This window comes from Corylus avellana, chromosome ca1 (assembly GCF_901000735.1).
Source record: "Corylus avellana chromosome ca1, CavTom2PMs-1.0".
In the NCBI taxonomy this organism is placed as follows: domain Eukaryota; kingdom Viridiplantae; phylum Streptophyta; class Magnoliopsida; order Fagales; family Betulaceae; genus Corylus; species Corylus avellana.
This window is the reverse complement of record NC_081541.1, coordinates 8630633-8653623: the sequence shown is the minus strand read 5'-3', so window position 1 is coordinate 8653623 and position 22991 is coordinate 8630633. Positions and strand designations below refer to the sequence as shown.

The 22991-nt window shown below is 34.7% G+C and overlaps 2 protein-coding genes across 3 annotated transcripts; one reads left to right on the top strand and one right to left on the bottom strand.

The window, feature by feature from the left end:
* Window positions 1–5013: 5013 nt before the first annotated feature.
* LOC132167280 (probable sugar phosphate/phosphate translocator At3g17430) lies at window positions 5014–9961 on the top strand. Of its 2 annotated transcripts, none has more exons than XM_059578197.1 (10): window positions 5014–5187; window positions 5338–5504; window positions 5579–5686; window positions 6294–6325; window positions 6455–6505; window positions 7365–7426; window positions 7520–7781; window positions 8226–8491; window positions 8586–8680; window positions 9542–9961. In XM_059578197.1, the coding sequence occupies exons 2-10, from the start codon at window positions 5421–5423 to the stop codon at window positions 9722–9724; spliced, it is 1143 nt and encodes a 380-aa protein (XP_059434180.1). In that variant the 5' UTR covers window positions 5014–5187; window positions 5338–5420; the 3' UTR covers window positions 9725–9961. The 2 variants fall into 2 exon arrangements, with proteins under 2 accessions (XP_059434180.1, XP_059434179.1); XM_059578196.1 differs by lacking the exon at window positions 5014–5187 and adding an exon at window positions 5215–5278 and having other exon boundaries at window positions 5411–5504.
* Window positions 9962–10566: 605 nt separating this feature from the next.
* On the bottom strand, window positions 10567–17114 carry LOC132183693 (novel plant SNARE 13). Its single transcript, XM_059597073.1, has 10 exons — window positions 16738–17114; window positions 13865–13957; window positions 13283–13376; window positions 13040–13077; window positions 12762–12859; window positions 12038–12117; window positions 11904–11960; window positions 11729–11821; window positions 11560–11634; window positions 10567–11048 (listed from the first exon to the last, which is right to left on the bottom strand). Exons 1-10 carry the CDS (start codon window positions 16812–16814, stop codon window positions 10950–10952), a joined length of 804 nt encoding a protein of 267 aa, XP_059453056.1. The 5' UTR covers window positions 16815–17114; the 3' UTR covers window positions 10567–10949.
* Window positions 17115–22991: the final 5877 nt, after the last annotated feature.

The following is a 22991-nucleotide window of genomic DNA, read 5'->3' as shown; positions in this document are numbered from 1 at the left end:
CCCAAGAATCGATCAGAAAACAATTGGTCTCAATCCCCTTTCCTCACGAGCTTTCCCACTTTTGCTGTAATTTCTAGGAAGGGTCCTACATATTGACAAAAACTCTGAGTTGTATTCAATCTTGTCTACCAAATGTCCTATGAACGATGGGAGATGTTTGTGCAGCATAAGATCAAATAATGAGGGTCTCATTTATTTGAAGGAAAAATTATATATACTTCTTTCTCAATCTAGTTATCACACAATTTACAATATCTCTTCAATCTTTTCATTTGGCTAATATACCATATTGATATACCATTGGGGTTGCAATGCCCCCTTCCTGTGAAGAAAATCACAATAATATCCTCAGTAATAAAAAAAAAATCCAAAAAAAAAAAACAAAAAAATTCAGACAAAAAAAAAAAAAAAAAAAACCCTAACCCATGACAAGTCATGGTTCTAGTGACCCTACCGCCCGCCGGCAGGGGTTACAAGCAGATTTCCAGCCCTTAGGGGCAAATTGGATATCCATTCATATATCCATTGATAAATGAATATGAGGCCCCCCTAACATGACAAAGTTTTCCTTCAAACTAGGTTGGAGAAAATTCTTTCAACTCATTCTATAAAAATGACATGTGTCACTTTTCATGCAAAAACATATGTTTTTTAAATAACATGCGAGAAGCACATGTTTTTTGAATAAAATTTCTTTTAACTTTGTCCTTGCAATTAAAAAAAGTATGTACTTCTCACATATAGATGACACATGTCATTTTTATAGAATAGGTTGAAGAAATTTCTCCAGCCCAATTTGAAGGAAAAATTGAAAAATTATTGGTGACATTAGACAAAAAATTTCTATAAACTTAGATGTACGAACTCTTACAACTCAACATCAAAGTGGTATTTATTCTTTAGAGGGACACATCTTTTCTTGATAACATGTGTTTCTCACATACTTTTTTTTTTACCATTAATAATAACAAAAAAAAAAGTTACATTTTAAAAATTGTGCCGTAAAACTCATGCAACTCAATTTATAAGAAATTTCAGTCCCTAAAAATGGTGTGGTTGATTTTTTTTTTTTTTTTCCTAAGCCAATAGGGAAAAGATTACAGAAAGAGTCTTTTTCACTTTTGATCCGAATTAAAGAGAGATGAGAGACCAATCAGAAATACTTCCGAACACTAGGTTATAAGCGGCCCATTGAGTTAAACCGTGTGCACGATAATTTGCACTCTTCCAGACTTTTCAAACTTTCCAATTATACCAAGACAGTAAGTTAACAGTAATATCAGAAGCAAAATTCCATTCTTTGAAGAGATGGGGGGTTGGGGGTTGAATGGTTGATTGAGACCAAGTATAAATATCTCTTCTTCTTTTTTTTGTAAGTATAAAGATCTCCTTATTTCAATGGAAATGAGCATATGAGTCAATAACTTGTAGAGAAGGGAGGGGCAAAATGAGCAGGATGTTTGACATTTCCATCATCCATGTATTCATGTGCATCAGTTGATGATGACCTGAGATTCTGTAGGTGATGGCGATTGGAGGTTGTATCATATTTGACATTTTCGATTCTGGTTGTTAAAATGTCATTTTATTATACAGCTAGGCAGAGCCAAACAAGCCCTACACATTCCATCATGAAATCCAGAATATATATATTTGTGTTGGCCAAACTAGGCATCACTATATCTAGTATTTTTAAAATTTCCCATGTCTTCATTGGTCAATGTATCTTAATATGAAGATGGTGTGTCAGCTTCTTAGAGACCACCAAACTGGAATACCCAAATCTAAATACATTAGTTTTATAGGTAAATTATAATGTGATAACAAAAACTCAAAAACATAGATGTTTGGAGTATTACAATTTTTATTTTTATTTTTTATAAATTTATGTGACAGTCTATATTTTATAGAGATGTTCGCCACATGGACTCTTACATGGCATGCCACATTTTAGTAGTGACATGATAAGTACCACGTATATAGAACGAATAATTTCAATAATGAATATTGTTAAACTTAAGCTTCGTAATTTGACTAATTCTTTGATGTTGTACATCGAAAGAAAAATTGTTGTGAAACTTAGTACAAATTCAATTATAAATGATTTTCAAGATCTAAAAAAATGCTGGGTTCTATTTTAATAGGTGTTTGAGTTGAAATTTAAAATATAAAAAGAAACTATTATTTTGTGTCTTCTTTTTTTTTTTTTTTTTAACACTGTATGGATACTAATTCTTTATATATATATATATATATATATATATAAATTTAATCTTCAATCTTAATATAATTATCATTCATGCTTTAGCCCCCTATCTATATATTTCTCATTTGTGTTTTGGCCCATTTTGATAAAAAAAAAAAAAATGTTTGGCTCCATCCCTTTTTTTTTTTTTAATTAAAAAGGTGGGAAGGGGCGACCAGTGTAGTTTCCCCCCTTGGGCATTACCATCGGGGTTCCCACCTGCTGTGGAATGTCCGGTTTGAGCCATAGTTACTGCCTGGGAAGGCGAGCCCGTCACCACAACCTCACAAAGGTGTGAGCCAGTAGAGCTCCTTCAAAGTAGCATCTAGTTCACGCATCTATTACCGCAAGCGGATTCGAACACGCGACCACTAGGATGAAAGGAATTCTTCTACCAACTCAACCACCGCTCCATCCTTTTAATTCCTCTATAAATATCACTATTGTAATTCAATTTTAATATACTTCAATAGTAAAGATGTAGCCCTAACACTCTTCATTAATTTTTTCTCTCTGTTTCCACACTCTCTCTCTCTCTCTCTTTCTCTTAATATATTTTTGGGTTAAATTTACTTTACCCCCTAAATTATAAGAGTTTTTCAATTCGAACCAAAATATTTAAAAATTGATAATGTACCCCCATAATGTTTCAAAAAGTTTCAAAATTAGACGAAAATCTATGAAATTATGTAATTACCCTCAATGCTTTTTTTTTTTATAATTTCAATTCAATTAGATGGCAATTAGTAACGAAGGGTCTTGATTGATAATTTTTGAAACATTAGAGGGGTATATTGTCAATTTTTAAACTTTAGGGTTCAAATTAAAAAAATTCCTGAAATTTCGGAGGGTAAATTGAATTTTTCTCTGCTACATCATAGACGAAACTAAGAAGGGTTGGTGTGGGGTATGAGACTCTGACCTCCTAGATATTTTCTTAACAGTCCAATCGCCTTAAAATTAAACTTTAGTTCCATCCCGACTTACATCAATTAAAAAAAAAAAAAAACGTTGTATGATATGATAGATAACATCAAAATTTATTTGTCGGCTTGCCCTTGTCTCTATCTCTCTGTGTCTTGTATTTTGGTGGGATTTGATTTTATAATATGAGCCAAAGGATGGCCTAGCCCACTAGAAACGAAAACTGATTGAGAACTAGTCCAATTGTTATGTGTTGAGCAAATAGCCCAATTCTTAAGATTGGTCCACCACCACATAACTACAACTTGTTCCAATGGCGGCCTCTCATTTTTGGATTGGGGGCTCATTTCAACGTCAATATATTCCCTTCTGGTTGCATCCACTCACGTCTTATATCCATTATCCCTACAATTCATATATATATATATATATATATATATATATGTGTGCAGTGAGAGTTCGATTCTCGAAATGAGAATCTTCAATCCTATTAGTATTAGCCATTTTGAGATTCATTAATGCTCTGATGGGACTAGGTCAGACTATATGTCAATCAGACTTGAATAAATGCCTATAGTTACGGTTGTGAAATAATGGCGATCTAATATAAAGATGGAGTGATTTGTTTGATCATTTTGTTTTTTGTTTTTTTAAACAAAAACATTAACTACTCATAATATAAAATAATCAGGAGCTACAAGAAGATAATGGTTAAGTAAAAAACTCTCGACATCTTTTTAAAAAAACTTCCAACATTCTCCTATGAAAGTATTGAACTTGGTTATCATGTGTATTCAACAATTGGTGACTTAGTTAAAAAAAACAATGAAAAGCTTTTATTTTTATTTTTTTGAGTGAGAAAAACAAGTGGGAGATAAAAATAAATAAATAAATAGAGAATGTTTAACAAGGAAGAAGCTGCCCATTTAACTAAATTACTTATGACTTGTAAAAATTAATTTTTCTATGAATTTTGGAAATTGACAACTTGTCAATGTGGAAAGCAAGCTAAGGACACGAGAAATTCTCCAATCAAAGTAGAATTTTCACAATATTCATTGCCTATTTGCTTTGGAGCTTAATGGTTCCTCATGTTCTTTACAAAGTAAAGTTGTTGGTGCTTGATTGTAGGTGGTGAAAGAAAAGAATCTAGTAATAATAATAATAATAATAAAATAAAAAAATAAAAAAGCTTGAGTTAATTACAACTTTTATTTCAATTATCTTATAAACTCGCGTGGTAGTCTATATTAGTGCCATGTGGCATAATGATGGAGTAAAAGTTTAGCAATACCAAATTTAATAGGTAAATTCAATTATTCAATAATTAACTTAGTAAATGTTACATACTGCCATATCAGTTTGTAACAGATTTGTTCTTTAAAAACTCTTAAAATAAGATGAAGAGTGTTACATATACTCCCAAACATTCATTATTTAACATGACAGTGAAAATCACTTTTAAATAAAAATAACAAATAAAAATATTTATAGCATTGAATAGTAATTTTTATTTTTACGTTAGAAACTGAGCACTTGAAAATATGAATAACTTTTCTCTAGTAAAATATTTTAAAAAAATTTAAAAATTAATTAAAACTGCCACATCATCAACATTACGAGTGACTTGTATAAGAGTGTGGTATATAAATATATAATATAACGAAAAAATATCTAAAATTTGAATTGAAATTATTACGTCAATATTACATAATAAAAATGTGGATATAGCATTTATTGCTAGTGTTGTTGACGTAAAGAAAAGATCCAATGGGAGATGGACAGAGCGTATTAAACACGCGGAAAACGTGGTGCTGAGGTGGGCAAAGACAAAGCCACAAAACAACAGAGACGGTGTCTTTAAACTCTTCAGTGGTTAAGAGCCGACGGGAGCTTAGCCGAAGCGGACGACGAAGGCTCGCACGCTCACTCTTTCGCTCGCACGCGCTTTTTTATTCATTTCTTCTTCCCCGAAGACTCCTCAGCTTCTCATTCGCAGGGATCTCTGAGATCAGAAGGTGTGTTGACTCTGTTTTCCGATTTCGTTTCAGATCGGCGACTTCGCTTGCTCTATTGCTCGTTATTCGCTATATATGCTCAGCATTGTATGTGAGTCCTGTTTTTTGTCTCTTCGATTCATGCTCTTTCAACAATTCGTCTTCTTCCAGGTCTCGTTTGCGGTGAAGAATGGCGATGCTCTAGGGATTTGATAGCTCGTTTGATTTTGTTGTGCAAGGAAAGGAAGAAGAAAATGATTAACAAAACGCTCCTTTTGACTTACCTGTACCTGCTAATCTACATTTTGCTTTCGTCCGGAGTCATTTTGTACAACAAGGTACTGAATTTTCTGTTTCTCGCTGCCGTTTGTGTTTGTGTGAATGTTTGTGCGAGTGTTTTTGTTGGTTGCAGTGGGTTCTGTCTCCGAAATACTTCAACTTCCCGTTTCCTATAACGCTTACAATGATCCACATGGGGTTTTCCGGAGCCGTTGCGTTTTTGCTTGTTCGTGTTTTCAAGGTAATGAGTTTCTTCTCATGCTGGGAGTACTATGCCATTGTCGGTGTTAGAAGTGCTTTTCTTACTTCACGTGATGGTAGGCTCAAATAGCTACAAGTATCAGTGTGCTGCCACAGTTGAGCATGTTTTGGGCAGTGTTAAATTCTAGTCATTTTTAGAAACTTCTAGAGCCCCAAATTGTGGGACTGAATGAGAGACCGTGGGTGTAAAGGCGTGGCCTATGACAATGTTGCCAACGTTGTATGTTGTGGTTCCAAAAGAGCAATTTTGAACTACTTAATTGTCCTGCTTTTCAGTGGTATATTTGTTCTCCGAGTTACTTCTCATTCATACCATGAAGCTATAATTTGTTACGAAATGGGCCGAGGTACACATCGTGGCTGCGAAATTGCTTGATTCCAATACTTAGGTGGTCTTCTGTACGTTAGCATCCTTATGCATGAGTGAAATACGGAATTCTAATCTACAAAATGAAATTTTTCGGCTGTTTTTTTTTTTTTTTTTTTAAGGTGGGGGTTGGGTCCGTTGGGTTTTTTTCTTTTTCCTTCTTTTAATGTTTTTATTTTCATTGTCAAATTGATACAGTTAAATTATTTTGAATGTGCAGGTTGTATCTCCTGTCAAAATGACATTTGAAATGTAAGCGTATAGTTTCTCAACTTTCTTCCACCCCCTAACTCCCCGGCGTTCCTTTTTTGTTGTTATAATTCTTTATCTCTGCTTCATTTGTACAGTTTCTCTTTCCTAATTTTTTGCTTGGGTGTACAGATATGCAACGTGTGTGATACCAATAAGTGCCTTCTTTGCATCAAGTCTTTGGTAAGCACTAAAATCTAACAGAACAGACCTCTTGTTTGGCATGTGACTTGGTGATTCTATCATTAAGGAGGGATGAACATGTATGTCATGTATTTATTTGGTCTATGTTCACTATCAGGGGGGAAATCCTTGAATTTTCTTGTTAGATCTGATGTTTGAAATTGGTTTTTGTGAATATACCTACAAGTATAAGCAGTTTTTGTGTAGCCTATCTAAGCATATTTTATTTCGATTTGGCTGAGCTTGTGACCGAGCTTACTTGTTAGCTTAATTCTAGATTCCTACATGTGTCTGAACCCAGCAAATCTTACCTATTCCCATGAAAATTTGGAGCTGTATTGAATGTTTGTAGTTCACTATGCCCTGAAGTGAGCAGGAATTTTACTGTCATCAAGCAAGATAGTCTTAAGGTTCTCTAAATAAATTTGAATTTGCTTGCTTTTAGTGGCTGGATTGTCATCAATTTGGTTTGGTATATGCAGTATTGCTGAATCTTTATCACGTCATATATGATTTTGAAGCTTAATACTTTTTCTTTTGTTCCTTCTTTTTTCTGTAGTTGCTCATAATTCGCAATTGTTCTTCTGTTCTGAAGCTTTCCTCAATGATTCTTTGATAGACAGCAGAGTTCCTATTTTTAATTTATAAAAAAATAAAAATAAAAAAATAAAAAGAAGAAGTTTTTTTTGGTATGGTTGTGTTTGAGAAGATAACTTTGGCGCTAGAAGGCCCATCACTGCCTTATCTGGGGTTTGGACAGTCATGCCTTATTACCAGTAGTCAGGTCTTCATAAATGGTCTTAAGGTTTTAGAGGAATGATGTGTGTTGACTATTTTTTTTCTCCTCTTCTTATGACAGGTTTGGTAACACTGCTTACTTGCACATTTCTGTGGCCTTCATCCAGATGCTCAAAGCCTTAAGTATGTATGGAGAAGCTGCATATGTCTTACTATCATGATAATGTTCTTTAACTCTACTAAATGCCTACTTATATGTGAATTTGGATGTTTCAGTGCCTGTGGCAACATTCATGATGGCTGTTATGTGTGGCACTGACAAGCCAAGGTGTGACGTATTCTTGAACATGTTGCTGGTCAGTGTTGGAGTTGTCATTTCCTCATATGGGGAGATTCATTTTAATGTAGTTGGTACAGCTTACCAGGTTACAGGCATCTTTGCAGAAGCTCTTAGGCTTGTCTTAACACAAGTCCTTCTTCAAAAGAAGGGCTTGACTTTAAATCCCGTCACCAGCTTATACTACATAGCTCCATGCAGGTACTTTGTTTAGAAGCTTCTGGGTTTATTTTCTCTAGAAAGCAACAGATTGCCTGTACGACATATAGATGGTGAACAATATAAGTAAAGGCATTACCTTTTAAGCGTTAATATTGATCGAACATTGTAACTTGATTTATAGAGATTTTGGTTATGTGGTGATTGACATCCTTTATTTAGTTGTTGTGTCCGGAAATCATACGATTTCTAAATAGTGCAATTTATATTGCATGAAATATATTTTTTAGTGGACAAACAATTACGGGTCTTAGTAGCTATTCACATGATCCATCCCTAAGACCGTGAGACCATGTGACTTTCTTTCTTTGTTCTTTTTTGGTAAATGTTTTTTTAAAGCACTTCCAATGATGGGTAAAGAAAAAAGAATGGGCGGTGAATACTATGGAATGAGCTACTCACTTGTTGACACTTTGTTATTTGCAGTTTTATGTTTTTGTTTGTGCCTTGGTACTTACTGGAGAAGCCTGGGATGCAAGTTTCACAGAATCAGTTTAACTTCTGGATCTTTTTCTCCAATGCTCTTTGTGCTTTGGCCCTGAACTTCTCCATTTTCTTAGTAATTGGCAGAACAGGAGCAGTTACCATTCGGGTAGCTGGTGTTCTGAAAGACTGGATATTGATAGCCCTTTCAACTGTCATATTTCCAGAGTCCACAATAACAGGGCTGAATATAATTGGCTATGCAATTGGTAAATCTCCACTCATATGAAGTGCAAGCTTTCGATCAGAGACACAATTTCCACCTCTTTTAAACCTCATTAAAATTCTTTTGTACCCCTGCAGCGCTATGCGGTGTTGTCATGTACAATTACATAAAGGTCAAGGATGTTCGAGCATCTCAACAATCTGCTGAAGGTCTTCCTGAAAGAATGACAAAGGTCAATCTCATGGATTATCCTTGATATTAATCTCTATGAATATAATTTGTTCTTTCATCAAAAGTTTATCCTCTACCATCTTAATGACAATGCATTGAAATGTTCATAGAATTATCATGTGCTTGAAACACTGAAGTCTGATGTATTTACTTTAATCTGCTTGGTGAGCTCATATAATTCGTTCACAAAGCCAACTTGTAAGAATGTCAGTCTCTAGGAATATTAATCTTGTGATTGGAAAATGTTTGTCAAAAATTCAAAATTAGCAGCTCGGTTTATATTGATTTTTTTTTTTTTTTTGGATAAGTTTGTATTGACTCTTAATTGGCTGGTAAACACTGAAATCTGTCTTTGGAGTAGACTTCTGTACAAGAATGCTCTGCCAACCAAAGGTTATTGATTATGTTCAATTCCAGTTTGAACCTAATCCTGGATTCTGAACTGCTTGTTTGCCACAAAGTATGTATATGATGTATGCTCAATCTTAATAATGCATTTGGGATTTCTAGTTGGTCATTTAACAATATGTAGCAATAGCCATATACTATATGGGTCTTTTTTTTTTCTTCCAGTTGTCATAATTTTGAGATGCAATCTATAGATTATGTTGTTAGATGATATAAACCCTCTAAGAGGTAGATAGAGTCATCATAGGGCTCAATTACCATTGTGTTGTTAAAAATCCCCAGGAAAGCTATCAAGCAATTGGTGATTCCTTGAGTTATTACAATCTATTTTTCTCTGGGAAGAGGGGTTGTAGCTTTCTCCCAAATTTGTCTGCTGGTACAATCAAAATATTTTGTTGTCAATTTACCTTTTCTTCTCTTCTAACGGCTGTGTTTTTCATTTTGGTTAATACAGGATTGGAAGCTGGAGAAGAAGTCATCTGACATATTTGTGCCTAATAATAATGGTGATAGCAGCAGGGGAAGCGGTGGGGGTAATGGTGCTGCCTCCGATTTGAATGTTGATGTAGAAGCACCTCTGCTTTCAACATCAAGATTATCTCATATCGGGCGTACACAACTCGTGCGCGATTCGTGACACAGCCTAAATGTAGGTGGATGTTAGAGAAACAAGTAGATGAGGCCAGTTCAAGTACACCCTACTCCATTCTTTCCAGTCAATAGATTTACGCATTGAGAGTAAAGGCAATTCATTTGTAGCATTTGTATTGTTTGTTGATTTGCCAATCTTTGAGTTCGGTAAGGACGAATTGACCATAATATAATCAAGGCTCTTTGATTTGGATAACAAGTTTTTGTATCTCCCCTTAAAACCCGTCATTCCCAATCACTGAGAAGGATTCCTCAAAAATTATGGTTTGGGAAAAGCTTTTCTGAATTCAAATGGATTCTATCTCATGAGAGAAAGGTCCTCAGAAAAAGGAAGATAAGAGTTGCAACAAGAAAGTGCCATTCATTCCCAACCACATGTTCGATGCCATTACTTTCATTTGGTAAGGGATTTGTTCCCATGACCCCTTTGAATGGTACTCTCGAGATTGTAGCTAATGCCAAGGAGAGAGAACATGGGCTACAATGGAAGTTCTCAACTAAAAATATCCTGATGAGTAATGTTAAAAATTACACTTTTATTTCATCACTATCGTCAATCAACTATTGAATCAGTTCTTGCCAAAAAAAAAAAAAAAAATCCAAAGATTGATTAATTCTGCCATGTCGTGCCAGTAAGGTGGGATAATGGAATAATGTGTGGTTTCTATCATTAAGTCTCTCGGATATAACACTGGAGGGCAAAACCATCCCTAGAATGTGGAGAGCAATTTGAAAAGTATCAACTCACAACATATCATGGATGAGACCACCAAACCCAACCTGAATTTCTGGAGGTAAGAGTCAGACTAATTTTATACAACATGCCAATACCCAAAGGCGGTAGGCCAGCCACTAGAAAATAAAATAGTGTGTATACATTTGAAAAGACCATACAGATCTCCTTTCAAGGGAAACATAGAATGGAATTTCACAGCGGAGTTTTCTTTCTAGATTACAGTGGTCTTGAAAGGTTTACAGAAAGAACCACTCATTCAAAACAAAGCAAAATGGGCTCGCATGTGATTTACACATAAAAGAGAATCATAAACATGATATGCACATATCAGGCAAGAATGGATAAAATTAAAGAAAGAAGATTAAAAAAAAAAAAAAAGAGTGACACCCGCAAACAGCATTCCTCTGACCTCCCTTTGTCATGAACTACAACATGAATCATAACTGAGTGGGAAAACTGCAATGAAATGAGGATTCTAATCAAAATGTTCTGTAGCCCACAAAAGCCTCCTTGAGGGAGCTGGAGGTGCCAATCCTGGGATGTCCCTGATGTTTTTGTTACCGGGGTTCACAATCTGAAAATTTACACAGCAGATAAGTATGCAGGGTTAGTGCCAGCATTGGTGTGTCCATATCAGTATGCGCATTAATATGCTAGCCTAGGTTTACAGGAGTGAAATATGATACAAAAGATAGGTATTATTTATTTTCCACACTATGCTAACTTTCATGACATTTCATGCCAAAAAGGAAATTTATAGAAAAGAACCACCACCATCAAGCAACAATGAAGGCGTTCAAATAAAAGCAATGTGGAATTTGAACTGGAGTTTCATATCATATTATATTCATATATAGGCTTACCTCACTAACACCTTTATTTTTATTTTTTCGTCATCTTCCTTCCATTAAGGATGTTTTACCAAAACAAACCATAGAAAGAAAACCGCATTGATGTCTCCATTACTCAAATTCATTAAAAGGTGCATTAGTAGGGACCATAGCAAGTTGGTATATTACTTCAAAACTACAGAAAGTTTACATACGAGAAAGAAGAATAGGATATAAATGAATTTAAGAGGATACCTTGACAATAATAATGGCTACTACACCACAGACAATAAGGAATAGAAAAAGCATGATGCATTTGTCTGTAGCCACCTGAAATAAATAAATAAATAAAAAAGATTTAGTTTTCAAAAGGATAAATGGAAAACAAGTTGCATTCAAAGGGGGATGGGAAGAAAGAACTAACCTGCCTACCAATCTCCTTCACAAGCTGGGAGGCCTTCTTAATTGAGAAGTTAATTGTATCCAGCTCATTAACAATTCGGCCCATTTGTTCAGTCTGCAAAATATTGGATCAGAGAACAGAAGGCTAAACACATCAGAAGAAGAATCATAGAGATCACCGAATTTGTTATACTTACTTGGCCCTTTAATGTAACAGCAGTTTGAGTTCCCACTTCAATTGTTTGTTCAACAACCTAAGAATGAATTTCAAGAGTTCAGAACACTGGCAACAGAAACCTTTGAGCTAATCCATGTTTCAAAAGCAATTCACCTTTTTAGTGCGGTCAATGGCCTGATCAGTCTCATTCATTGTCGTCGTTCCAGCATTTATAAGTTCTTGATTAGACATAGCTACAGGGCAAGACATGTAAAAGTTGTTAAACAGACTTCTCTGCAAAGCATGAAAGAAACAAATCCATACATGCATACACGCATATAAATCTAGGGTTATTTTATCTTTGAAACGTTTTTGTTTATTTTGTTGTCAGATGAAGTTTGAGCAACTCAATACAATTTGTCAAATAAAACATCATCATTGTAATCAAGTGTTGTTTAGAGTGTGCTGTGAAAGATACTCCAGCATCAAAACCTTTTCTCACATAGCCAATAACTCAAAAGAATGAAAAAAAAAAAAAAAAAATCAGATTCCCATGAAATGATTAGGACTCATGAAATCCATTTAAAAATGAGGGGAAGACTTCGTGAAATTCCTTCTTTAGTTTGGTAGGTTCTCTATTGTCAACAAGTAGGAACTATTTGATAGGTTTAGTAGGCAAAATATTTCAATTGGAAATAATGATTCTATAACAAATATCTAACCAAACTTTATTACACACTAGTCATATGATCAAAACTGCTATCAAATTGGATGTATGTCCATAGCTACTAACAGAAAACATATTCATCAAGGGAACACATTAGCAGACCTTTTGCCCTGAGTGGTAATATCAAACAAGTTGGAACAAATCTGTGAATCAGAGAGAGATAGATCTCACCTGATGCTACTTGAACATTGTCATCAGCCGTGGGTTCACTAACTCCTGCTCCCATATCAAAGAGCTCAACTCTCTTATTACCAAGGGTAGTCATATACCTGCAGTTCAGCCAAATAGACTATGATATACATATTTTAAGGCCAAGAATACCCATCCAACAGATGAAAAATGAATAGAAATTTTGTTAGATTTGCTGACTGAATTCTACAACCAACTGATTTTTTTTTTTTTTTTTCAAATTATTAATCAGATATCAGAAAATGGATAAGTCAACTTACGTTTTTCTCAATGCTACATATGAATTCAGCTCTTTGATCTGCAAATGTGAAGTATTGAGACATAAGACAGAGGTTCATAAGCAAAAACACAGAAAGTATCAAATAAATAAGCAGGACCATGGCAAAGAAATAAGCAGCCCATCATTCCACATAATGTATGACAGACCTTGAATGTATGTGTCTCCAATTTGCATGTGTATGTTCATGTCATGAATGCAAAAATAAAAGTTTCCAAACACTGACCATAGACTGCTTCTCATCATTGAGTTGCTTGTTAACCTCAGGAGGATTTCTGCCCTCCTCGTCTTTAAGTTCACGATCAAACTCCTTGACTAATCTGAAACAATATATTTAAAAAATAAGACTTCATAATATCCTGAATATACACAAATCATAGAACCTTAAGAACGATTATTCTTAATTCTTTTTGTTGTTACTTTGTTTTCATACATGGCGAATGGTCAAGAATTGACTCTTTTCTATCCCCATATCATAGGCTTAGGGCATGGCAGAAAGGTGCCAACACTCTAATCACATGAAAACAGTGAAGCTCTCATCCATCCAGGTCTGAGTCATCTTTCTTGACAACAATTTATTTTTGGAATGCCAAAGTCACCTTCTGAGATATTTGTTTAACAGAGCAAAGTTCATTTTTAAATTTGAGATAAAACTGTTTGATGGGGGAAACATTATGTTCCAGAGTTCACCTTCTCTTTGAACTTTTTGTTGGCAAAAGGAAGCAATACAATGCTACATATATAATATTCAAAACCGCCATTCCCTGAAAATACATTATTAGAGATGAGAAACCACCCAGTGGCATACCTTTTGCACTCCCTCATCCTTCCCGTCAGTTCTTCCAGCTGTTTACTTTGTCTATTGGAGTCTTTGATCTTATCCAGCTTCTGGAATCCATTTCTGAATGCAAAGAGGAAAACTTCATCATAATTATAACACAATCATACAAGGAATGTACCCAAATAGTCGTTGAAAGTACGACAAGTATCAATCTTGTGGCACCCAAACAAAAGGGACAACTAACAATCAACTACACTACGACTATTTAAAGTATCAGATAAATGAATCTTTTAAAACCCCTAATGATACATGGTCTGCAGTGATCATGTATATGTGAAATCGGAAGCACATAAACAAGTGGTATGATAGAGTAGACAACACTCAAGAGTAATAAGAAAATGGCCACATCTACAGAAACAGGGCATAGAATAGTTCAACAATCATAACATATAAATTTACTCATTTAAATAAACCAAAACACTTAGTAAGTGGGAAGAACGAGTGAACCAAACCCCCCAAAATCACCCAAATAGAACAGTAAACTAAGAAAGCAAGTTCCAGAGGATAAAAATTGAATTAAGCCAAATATTTCATAGTACTTCAATTTACAAAAGAAACATAAAATCCCAATTAACATGACCATAAGCTTTTTTTAAGTACAGCTTGTAGAGTACACCTGCCTCCCCAAATCTTATTCTACTATCAAGGCATTCATTGGCAATAAGATCGAGATCTAGGATTTACCTACCCCGGATGAAAGCATTATGTAACTTTGAGACAATCTTCTCCAACACCATCTTAAGCTTGTTTGCTAAAATCTTAGCAATAATTTTGTAGATGCCACTCACAAGACTAATCGGGCGAAAGTTTTTGGGATCAACAGCCCTAGAATCCTCGGGATGAGGGTGATTAATGTAGAATTAAGGCCCCTTTTGAACTTACCTCTAGCATCGAAGTGACGAAAGACCTTCATAATGTCTTCTTTTAAAACATCCCAACAAGCTTGTAAGAACACCATAGAGTAACTGTCAAGGCTCAGCGCCTTATCACCATTCATAGCTTTCACTACCTCCCACACCTCTCTTTCCAATACTCTCTCCAGCCAAATAGCCTCAGCCTCACCAATAGAATCAAAGGAAAGGCCATCTGACAAAGGCCGCCAGCTAAATTACTCGGTAAACAAATTTTTGTAAAACTGGACAATGTGCTCGCTGATCTCCATCCGGTTGGTAGAAAGTGTGCCATCAATCAACAAGGAGTTAACGGAGTTCTTCCTCTTGTTAAAGTTTGCTACTTCGTAAAAAAAACTCTGTGCACTTATCACCCTCCCTTAACCACAATTCTGCCTTCTTCATTCTCTCCTCATCATCTAATCCCCTTGCTTCTTCAATGGTATCAAAAGCACATACCTCTTCCAATAGAATCTTTTTCTTTCTCCCTACATCACTAAAGACCTCCTCACTTCATCTCCTAATCAACTTTCAAAGCCTTGAGCTTGCTGGCCAAAACAAAGCTCAAAGAGCCTTGGACATGATAAAGAGTCCCACCATTGTTTCACCCTATCCACAAAACTCTCAGACTTCAACCACATGTTCTCAAATTTGAAGTACTTGCTTCCTCTATGAAAGTCAGCACATTAAAGGAGAATCGGGAGCTTATTGGTTACTTCCTTTAGAAAAAGTAAAATCCCTTTGTATCTTTGAACAATTGCTTTTGTTTTCCCTTCGGTGATTAGCTATTACGAGTTCCTTGTTCTTTAGGTAGGTGTTTTCTCATGTATACTTCTTGCGTACATGGGAGCGCCTTACGCTTTTAATGACATCTCAATTACTTATATATATGTATATATACTAAAAAGTAATCAATAAGCACAACATGAGATTACTACCCATACAGTAAGGTCCTTAGTATTGTTATTCTGATTTTGGTTCTTGGTAAAAGCATCCATCAATAAATATCTACTAATATGAACAATGATGAACCAAGCTTGTGGAGAGGAACAAACTCTAATCCTTCAACTTTCATATGAACTAAATACTGAAAGATGCACTTCACTCTAATCTATCCCAAGGAACATTAACCTTAATACTAATGTTCCACTGTACAAACAATTTAAAACTGCACCCTGGAGCTTATATGCCCTCGTACTACATTTTCCTTGTTCATTAGGCTGTCATATGACTCATATGATTATTACTGATCCAATTCAACCCATCTAACTGTTCCAGAAAAAATCCTCTACAACTCTCTAAAGCGCAGCCTACACATTTTTTTATAATTGTAGCAGCGGTCAGAGATATGAGAGCCTCAAGCATAAGCATGTGCTCTCCTTCTGGAATGTTGGCTGCCTGTGTCAATGACTAATAACCCAAAGGCATCCACAATACACCTTCTATTAACAACCCACCAAACTAACATCTTTGACATTCCAAAATGGACATATCGGCAGCTAGGAGAGCACAATATTACTCAGCACCAAGCAGAAATCATTTTAACATTTCAATGAGGTAACCCCTTCTCAGGAATAAGAATACCCAGTAGGTAAGATATCACCATCTTTCAGCACTAAAATTATTCCATAATGGACGCAATATATGTCACTCAAAGAGCCAAATGGTCTCTTCTATTTATCCCTACAACTCCGTTAATAATAGTCTCCGCAAATACCAAATCAACTCCTAAACTGAATGTCTAACAAAGCAAAAGAAATCAGCGAAATGAACAAACCAATTCCATAGCAAAAAGCAGCTACACGTATACCCCTACTTTTGAGTTCTCGAATATTAAATCGACAGAATAATCAAACCCACGCTTTCAATCAAAGCAAGATCCCAAGATTCACAATCACATTACAATAACCATACAAACCATAGAGAGAAAGAAATAAATGGGGAACATACGATAGGGCTCGAAAATTATCGCGGATTTCACCGTGGATCTGCTCCAACTGAGGCCCCATCGGTAAGTCGCTCGCCATTGTTGCCGGAAACTAACAAAACTTTCCGGCCAGCCGATCCCACAACAAACCCTCCCAACTCCGCCGAATTGAAATCAATAGCCCTTTCGATTCACTGCCAAATAGAGGTTGATGGAGGCTTTGGGAGAAAATAACATAAAACAAAAACCCTAATCGTAGATATTTCAGGTACTAGTTCTCACAAAATTTGAAGAAAAAAAAAAAAAAACATCGAATTTGAAATGATTGAGTGCAAAGAGAAACGCAAAGAGAATTTTCGGAAGGCGTGGAACGAAGAGAAAGCAGAGGACAGATGGAGAATCGCTGTCTGATAATCGTTATTTATTTATTTATTATTTATTATTTATTTTTGGTTTGCAATGCCTTTTGAGCCGAGAAGCTTTCTAATTCCATGTAAAATACCATCTCGCGAAAAATTGTTTTTCATCTAATTAATCACTATTTTTTAAAGGAATAAATGCATTTTTATCCTTGTAATAAGGGTATGTTTAGGACCGTGATTTCAAAAAATGCGATTTTAATAAGTGTGTTTTTAAAAGATGCAGTTAAGCGTTTGATAGAATTGCGATTTGACCTTTAAAATTGTGGTTTACTTTTGTAAAATGGTGTGTTTTTTTTTAAAAAAAAAAACACACAATTTTACGTACTATTTGAAAATGCAGATTTTCTAAGTTTTTCAAATCGCAATTTTTTAAAAATGTAATCCCAAACCATCTATTTTTTACAATTTGGTTTGAAATTAAGGACAGAGTTTTTTTCTAAACTGGGTTGAAGAAATTTTCTCCAACCTATTCTATAAGAATGACACGTGTCCTCTACATATGAGAAGCGCATGCTTTTTTTAATTACAAAGACAAAGTTGAAAATAATTTTATTCAAAAAAGCATGTGCTTCTCACATTCTATTTACAAAACATGTATTTCTCATATAAAAAATGACTCGTTCAACTCAGTTTGAAAGAAAACTGTCTTAAAATTACACTTTTTATCTATGAAAATGCAATATCAAACCCATGCTAAAAGAAAGAACAAATAAGTCTATGCCACTATAAAAGTTGACAAAATATGTTAATGTATTAAATAGGGGTCTAATTTAATACATTAACATATAATTTAATACATTAACATAAAATATGTTAATGTATTAAATAGGGTAGTAATTTATAATCTTTTGAAACAGGCGAGATAATCAAAAGATAATATCGTGAGTAAATTACTATTTATTTAACAAGCTAATTAAGTATTTCCCAAAACATAAAAGTTAGCTAATTAAGTGAGTAAAATGAACTAAAAAAGAAAGAAAGAAAGAAAGAAAGAGCAGTTGAGGTATGCGCTGTCGAACACAACTGGAACCCGAAAACTAACGCCGTAAACGCGCTCCGTTGCGCTCGTTTCTTTTGTACAAATGTGAAATGGAAAAATGCAATGACGACGCACCTCACCCGGTCCTGGATAAACCTGTTACCTAACGGTGGACCCATGTGACAACCTGGCTAACATTATGAATATTGCAACTTCACCCATCAAACTTAAATAAAATAAATATAAATCGATTGAGTTAGGAAAATGTTTATTGTTTTCTTGGTGTCATTTTAGGTGGATATTATTTTTTTATAAAAATTTAAAAATAAATTTTTTTTATTTTTTTTAAAAAGTAATATCCATCTAGAATTAAAAAGACATTAAAAGAAAACACAGAATCAATGTAGGACAACACCACATATAATTTATATGCTTCCCTCAAGCTCGAGGCGAAATGTAAGAGATCAACTTAATTTAAATTGTTTATGCGCCCCACCCATTGGCATTGGTTGCGTGCCCACAACAAGGTTGATAATCAGACATTTGGACTCGTGTGTTTTTTTGACCTACAAAAATAATGCATTTATTTGGCACGAAATTTTACGAACGTATGCAAAACTTTTAATTATGATAATTTTGATCTCAATATTGCAGAGAAAAAATAAGTCTTTATAAATTATAAATAATCAATTGTTTTTTAATCAGCCTCTCTCTCACTCTAAATAGGTCAAGGTCTAGTGCCTTTTTCATCATCACTATGAAAGAAAAGGGCCGAATAGGATGTCATATGCATATTTTACTTTTTCCTTTTTTTCCCTGAAAAGTACGCATGCAATGTACTCTAAATAACAAAAATGTCAGCAATTAAAATTCAAAAAAAAAGAAAATAAATTGGAAGAGGAGATGGCTCCGCTACTATCTTTCAGCAAAACGAGTGGTTAAACTACTTACAAAGCCGTGAGGATGGTTCAATCACTCCATTTAGTCAATTTGGGATGGTCGAAATCAGCTCAAATAGCTAAAAGTGGCTCGATCATATTTAAAGGGTGGTCAAACCATTCACATCTACTAGGGAGCAGAACTAGAATTTCTTGTATATATGGGTGACCGGGCTTTTTTTTTTTTTTTTGGTAGTGTCTCACAAGCCCACGATGCACATCTGTTTCATGGTTCTGCTTGATCATCATTCCAAGTTTACTTTTGAGACTAACAACTATTTTGACATGACAAAAAAGTAAAAAAAGATTTTTGTCCTTTTAAGAGTGTTGTGTCTTTTGAGTTGTTCGTTAATATATTTGCTTTAATAACGTAAAACAAAAGACATAAAAGATGTCAAATGTTCAGGCAAAAACCTATGCTTGCAGAGGGAACTCAATCTAGTTAAAAGACCGACGATGAGACATTGGCAAAAAGTAGAATTCAAGATCCGAAGAAAAAACCTCTATTTGGATCGGATTTGTTTGTTAAAATTTTTGTTTTGTGTCTTTTAAATGCAAAATATTCATAAAAACACAAATAATTTTCATTTTTATGTCATATTATAACACTTTCTCATATTAAAAAAAAAAAAAAAATACCCTCCAAAAACATAATCATAGTTCCCTTTGAATATCTATTATTTATTTAATCATGGAAAATTGTGAAGATAGGTAATATGAGGTCTGAATCACAGAAAAAAGCAGCACATTCACCTTCTTAGTAATGTCACTTTTTTTTTTTCAAAGTACACTTGGAATGATGGTCAAGTCTCAGGTGGGTCCCGGCCAGGTCCCGAGTGAGTCTCGGTCAAGTCTTGGGCAGATCCCAGTTTTGTCCCGGGCAAGTCCTAGTCAAGTCCTGAGAAGCTCCTAGTAGGGTACCGGTCCGGTCCAGGTCAAGTCCCGAGGAAGTCTCGGGCGGGTCTTAGTTAGGTCACAGGTAGGTCCAGTACGGTCCCAAGCGAATTTCGGTCAAGTCCCGTGCAAGTCCTAGTCGGGTCTCGGTCGAGTTTCCGGTGGGTCTTGGGCAAGTCCTGGCCGAGTCCCGAGCAGGTCCTGGCGGGATCCCGAGTGGGTCTTGAATGAGTCCCGATCAAGTCCCAGACAAGTCTCGATGAGGTTCTGGGCAGGGCTTGGCAAGTTCCATCGATTTGAGAATGAGATGCTCAAAATCGGAAAATGGTTTACGGTTTTCAAAATCGTAAACCATTTTGTGAAAATTAAAGAAAAAATTTCGGTCAAGAGGAAAATATTTTCCGTTGACCACTATTTTACGTCAAAGTGAACACCGTAAAATGAGGAAATCGTTTTCTGTAAACTATTTTACGTCGAAGTAAATGGAGCCTAAGACTTTTTTATAAAATTTTTGAAAAATGAAACTTGTGCTAATTGTAGTAATTAATAGTTTGGTTATATCAAGTTAGTTACATGTTTGGATGATGGCATGCTTTTGATAGTATTTATATACAAGTTATTATGAGGAAAATATAAAAGTAGATATCCTATTAGGGTGATAATTCATTAATGCATGCTTTTAAAAATCTATTCTTTTTATATAGTTAATTAGTTAATTAGTTAGTTAACTAATAACTAATTGTTAGTAATATTTTGTTGATTTTGTTGATAATTTATATTTAAGCATGAGATTCGCGATTTTAAGAGTTTTACCATAGTCTAAGAAATTTCCTCTCTTTGTGCATAGAACATTTCAAACAAAGTTACCTTTCACTCAAGCAAGAGTAAAATAATAGTGCTAGTAATATTATGATTGTTTACTCCTCTGCATCTTCAAATAAATAATATAACAGTGTACCTTGGAATGAAATCAAGTTACTCACTATTTTTTTAATTAGTTAATTAGTTAGTTAGTTAGTTAACTAATAACTAATTATTAGTTAATTAGTTATTTTATATATATATAATAAGTTATTGTTTTATTAGAATTCATTGATATTTCAAGAGTAAAGTAATATTTTCTGCATATCTTCAATCATTCCATGGCTTCTAAGCAGGCTTATTGCTATCATTGCAGGAAGCGATTTGAAACTATGGGTGGCTTCACAAGCCACAATAAGGCCGCCCATAGGAGCTATCGAATCCCATGTTCAATGTGCGCAAATTATTTCAAAGATAAGAATACAATAGAACAACATCACATTTCGTCCCACCCCATTGGGTAACTAATTATTTTTACTTTTTAAATTGATATTTCATTTGATGTATTCCTATTACTGATTGCTTATAGTTTTACTTGCTTTTTATTTAGACGGGTGATTCATCGAAAATCAAAAAGGAATTCTGGCTCCAGAAAACCAGCTCTTTGAGAAAGAATTCAGAAGGAAGAATGTACATGAAGATGAAGCCAATATATTTGCCTACATTTTTTTGTAAGTTTAGATTTGCTAGATTTGGGTTCCTTCATGTACTTCTTGATTTGTTAGATTTGCTAGATTTGGGTTTCTTCATGTTTGTTGGGTCATAGATCAACCCATTAAATTCATGGCAATCCTCGGGCCCAATCTAAGCATGGAAAGGTCCAAGCCTAGTAAGGTTTTGGGTAATCAGGCCCGAAACCCCGACTTCCGAGACCTTCATATCCGAGACCTTCAGATCCGAGACCCTTTATGCACAGGTCTCGTGTAGTGTCCCAGAATTTTCAAAGCTATTTAAATAGATTATTTTGATAATGATGTTATTTTAATATCCATTGTAGCTAAGGATTTTAATTCTTGGGAAATTTATGAGAGTGGTAATTAGAGAATGGTAATTGGTGAAATAGTATAGGGTTGGTGGAATAGTAAAATGAGGGTATAATTGTAAATTGAAGATAGAATGAGGGTATAATTGTAAATTGAAGGTAGAATAGTATAGGGTTGGTGAAATAGTATAGGGTTGGTGAAATAGTAAAATGAGGGTATAATTGTAAATTGAAGATAGAATGAGGGTATAATTGTAAATTGAAGGTAGAATAGTATAGGGTTGGTGAAATAGTATAGGATTGGTGAAATAGTATAGGGTTGGTGAAATAGTAAAATGAGGGTATAATTGTAAATTGAAGATAGAATGAGGGTATAATTGTAAATTGAAGGTAGAATAGTATAGGGTTGGTGGAATAGTGTAGGGTTGGTGGAATAGTATAGGGTTGGTGGAATAGTGTAGGGTTGGTGGAATAGTGTAGGGTTGGTGGAATAGTATTTGATTTTCTCCTATAAATAGAGCTCTTCTCCTTCAGAATTTTCACCACTCATCTCATCTCCCATCTCTTGCATATATTCTTCCTTCTTCCGCTTTTTACTCGGTCTTTCTTCTTTCTAAGAGTGTTTACTCAGAACAGAGAGAGAAAGGGCGAGACCAAGCGCTACAAGAAAGAAAGAACACAAGAGATAGAGGACTTTAGAAATTAGTTTCAAAAGATATACTAGTGGTGTTAGTCATATTGGAGCAACTAGATTCCTTCATACCACTTTTAGCTTCAGTCTAGAGGTAAGTAAATTCACTACCCCTTCTAAAGTTACTTCATGTCATGCTATTTATATATTCTTGTATTAAATTGTAAATGATTATTTTATTTACGTATTATGAAGTTATGTTGCATGCATGAAGGATTTCTAAAAGAATTATCTAGAAAGTTTCTATTTGTTTAAATGCTTTCTAAGCACAACAAGTTTATATTTGGAAAAGTTTTCATTTTAAGAAAAGAAAGTTGAGAAATGATGATGATTATAAGAAAGAAAAAAAGATGATAAACCCTCCTACATGTTGCCCTAAGATGCATCAAAAGAAGTACAAAGAAAAATACAAGAGATGAGATAAATGTTTATGAAATGAGGGCACATGTATGGAGGAAAGTATTTTTGGCCCCAAGATAAGATAAGATGAGAGTTCGGTACCGATACTCG

What these genes read in the sequence shown, in the direction of transcription:
- LOC132183693 (XM_059597073.1), bottom strand. Translation starts at nt 16,814, where the DNA reads ATGGCGAGCGACTTACCGATGGGGCCTCAGTTGGAGCAGATCCACGGT. An exon ending in AGGATGAGGGAGTGCAAAAG is followed by an intron (nt 13,377 to 13,864) that starts GTATGCCACTGG and finishes ATATTGTTTCAG; the next exon opens with ATTAGTCAAGGAGTTTGATC. An exon ending in TGAAGGAGATTGGTAGGCAG is followed by an intron (nt 11,635 to 11,728) that starts GTTAGTTCTTTC and finishes TATTTATTTCAG; the next exon opens with GTGGCTACAGACAAATGCAT.
- LOC132167280 (XM_059578196.1), top strand. An exon ending in TGCTTGTTCGTGTTTTCAAG is followed by an intron (nt 5,687 to 6,293) that starts GTAATGAGTTTC and finishes TTGAATGTGCAG; the next exon opens with GTTGTATCTCCTGTCAAAAT. An exon ending in GTCAAAATGACATTTGAAAT is followed by an intron (nt 6,326 to 6,454) that starts GTAAGCGTATAG and finishes TTGGGTGTACAG; the next exon opens with ATATGCAACGTGTGTGATAC.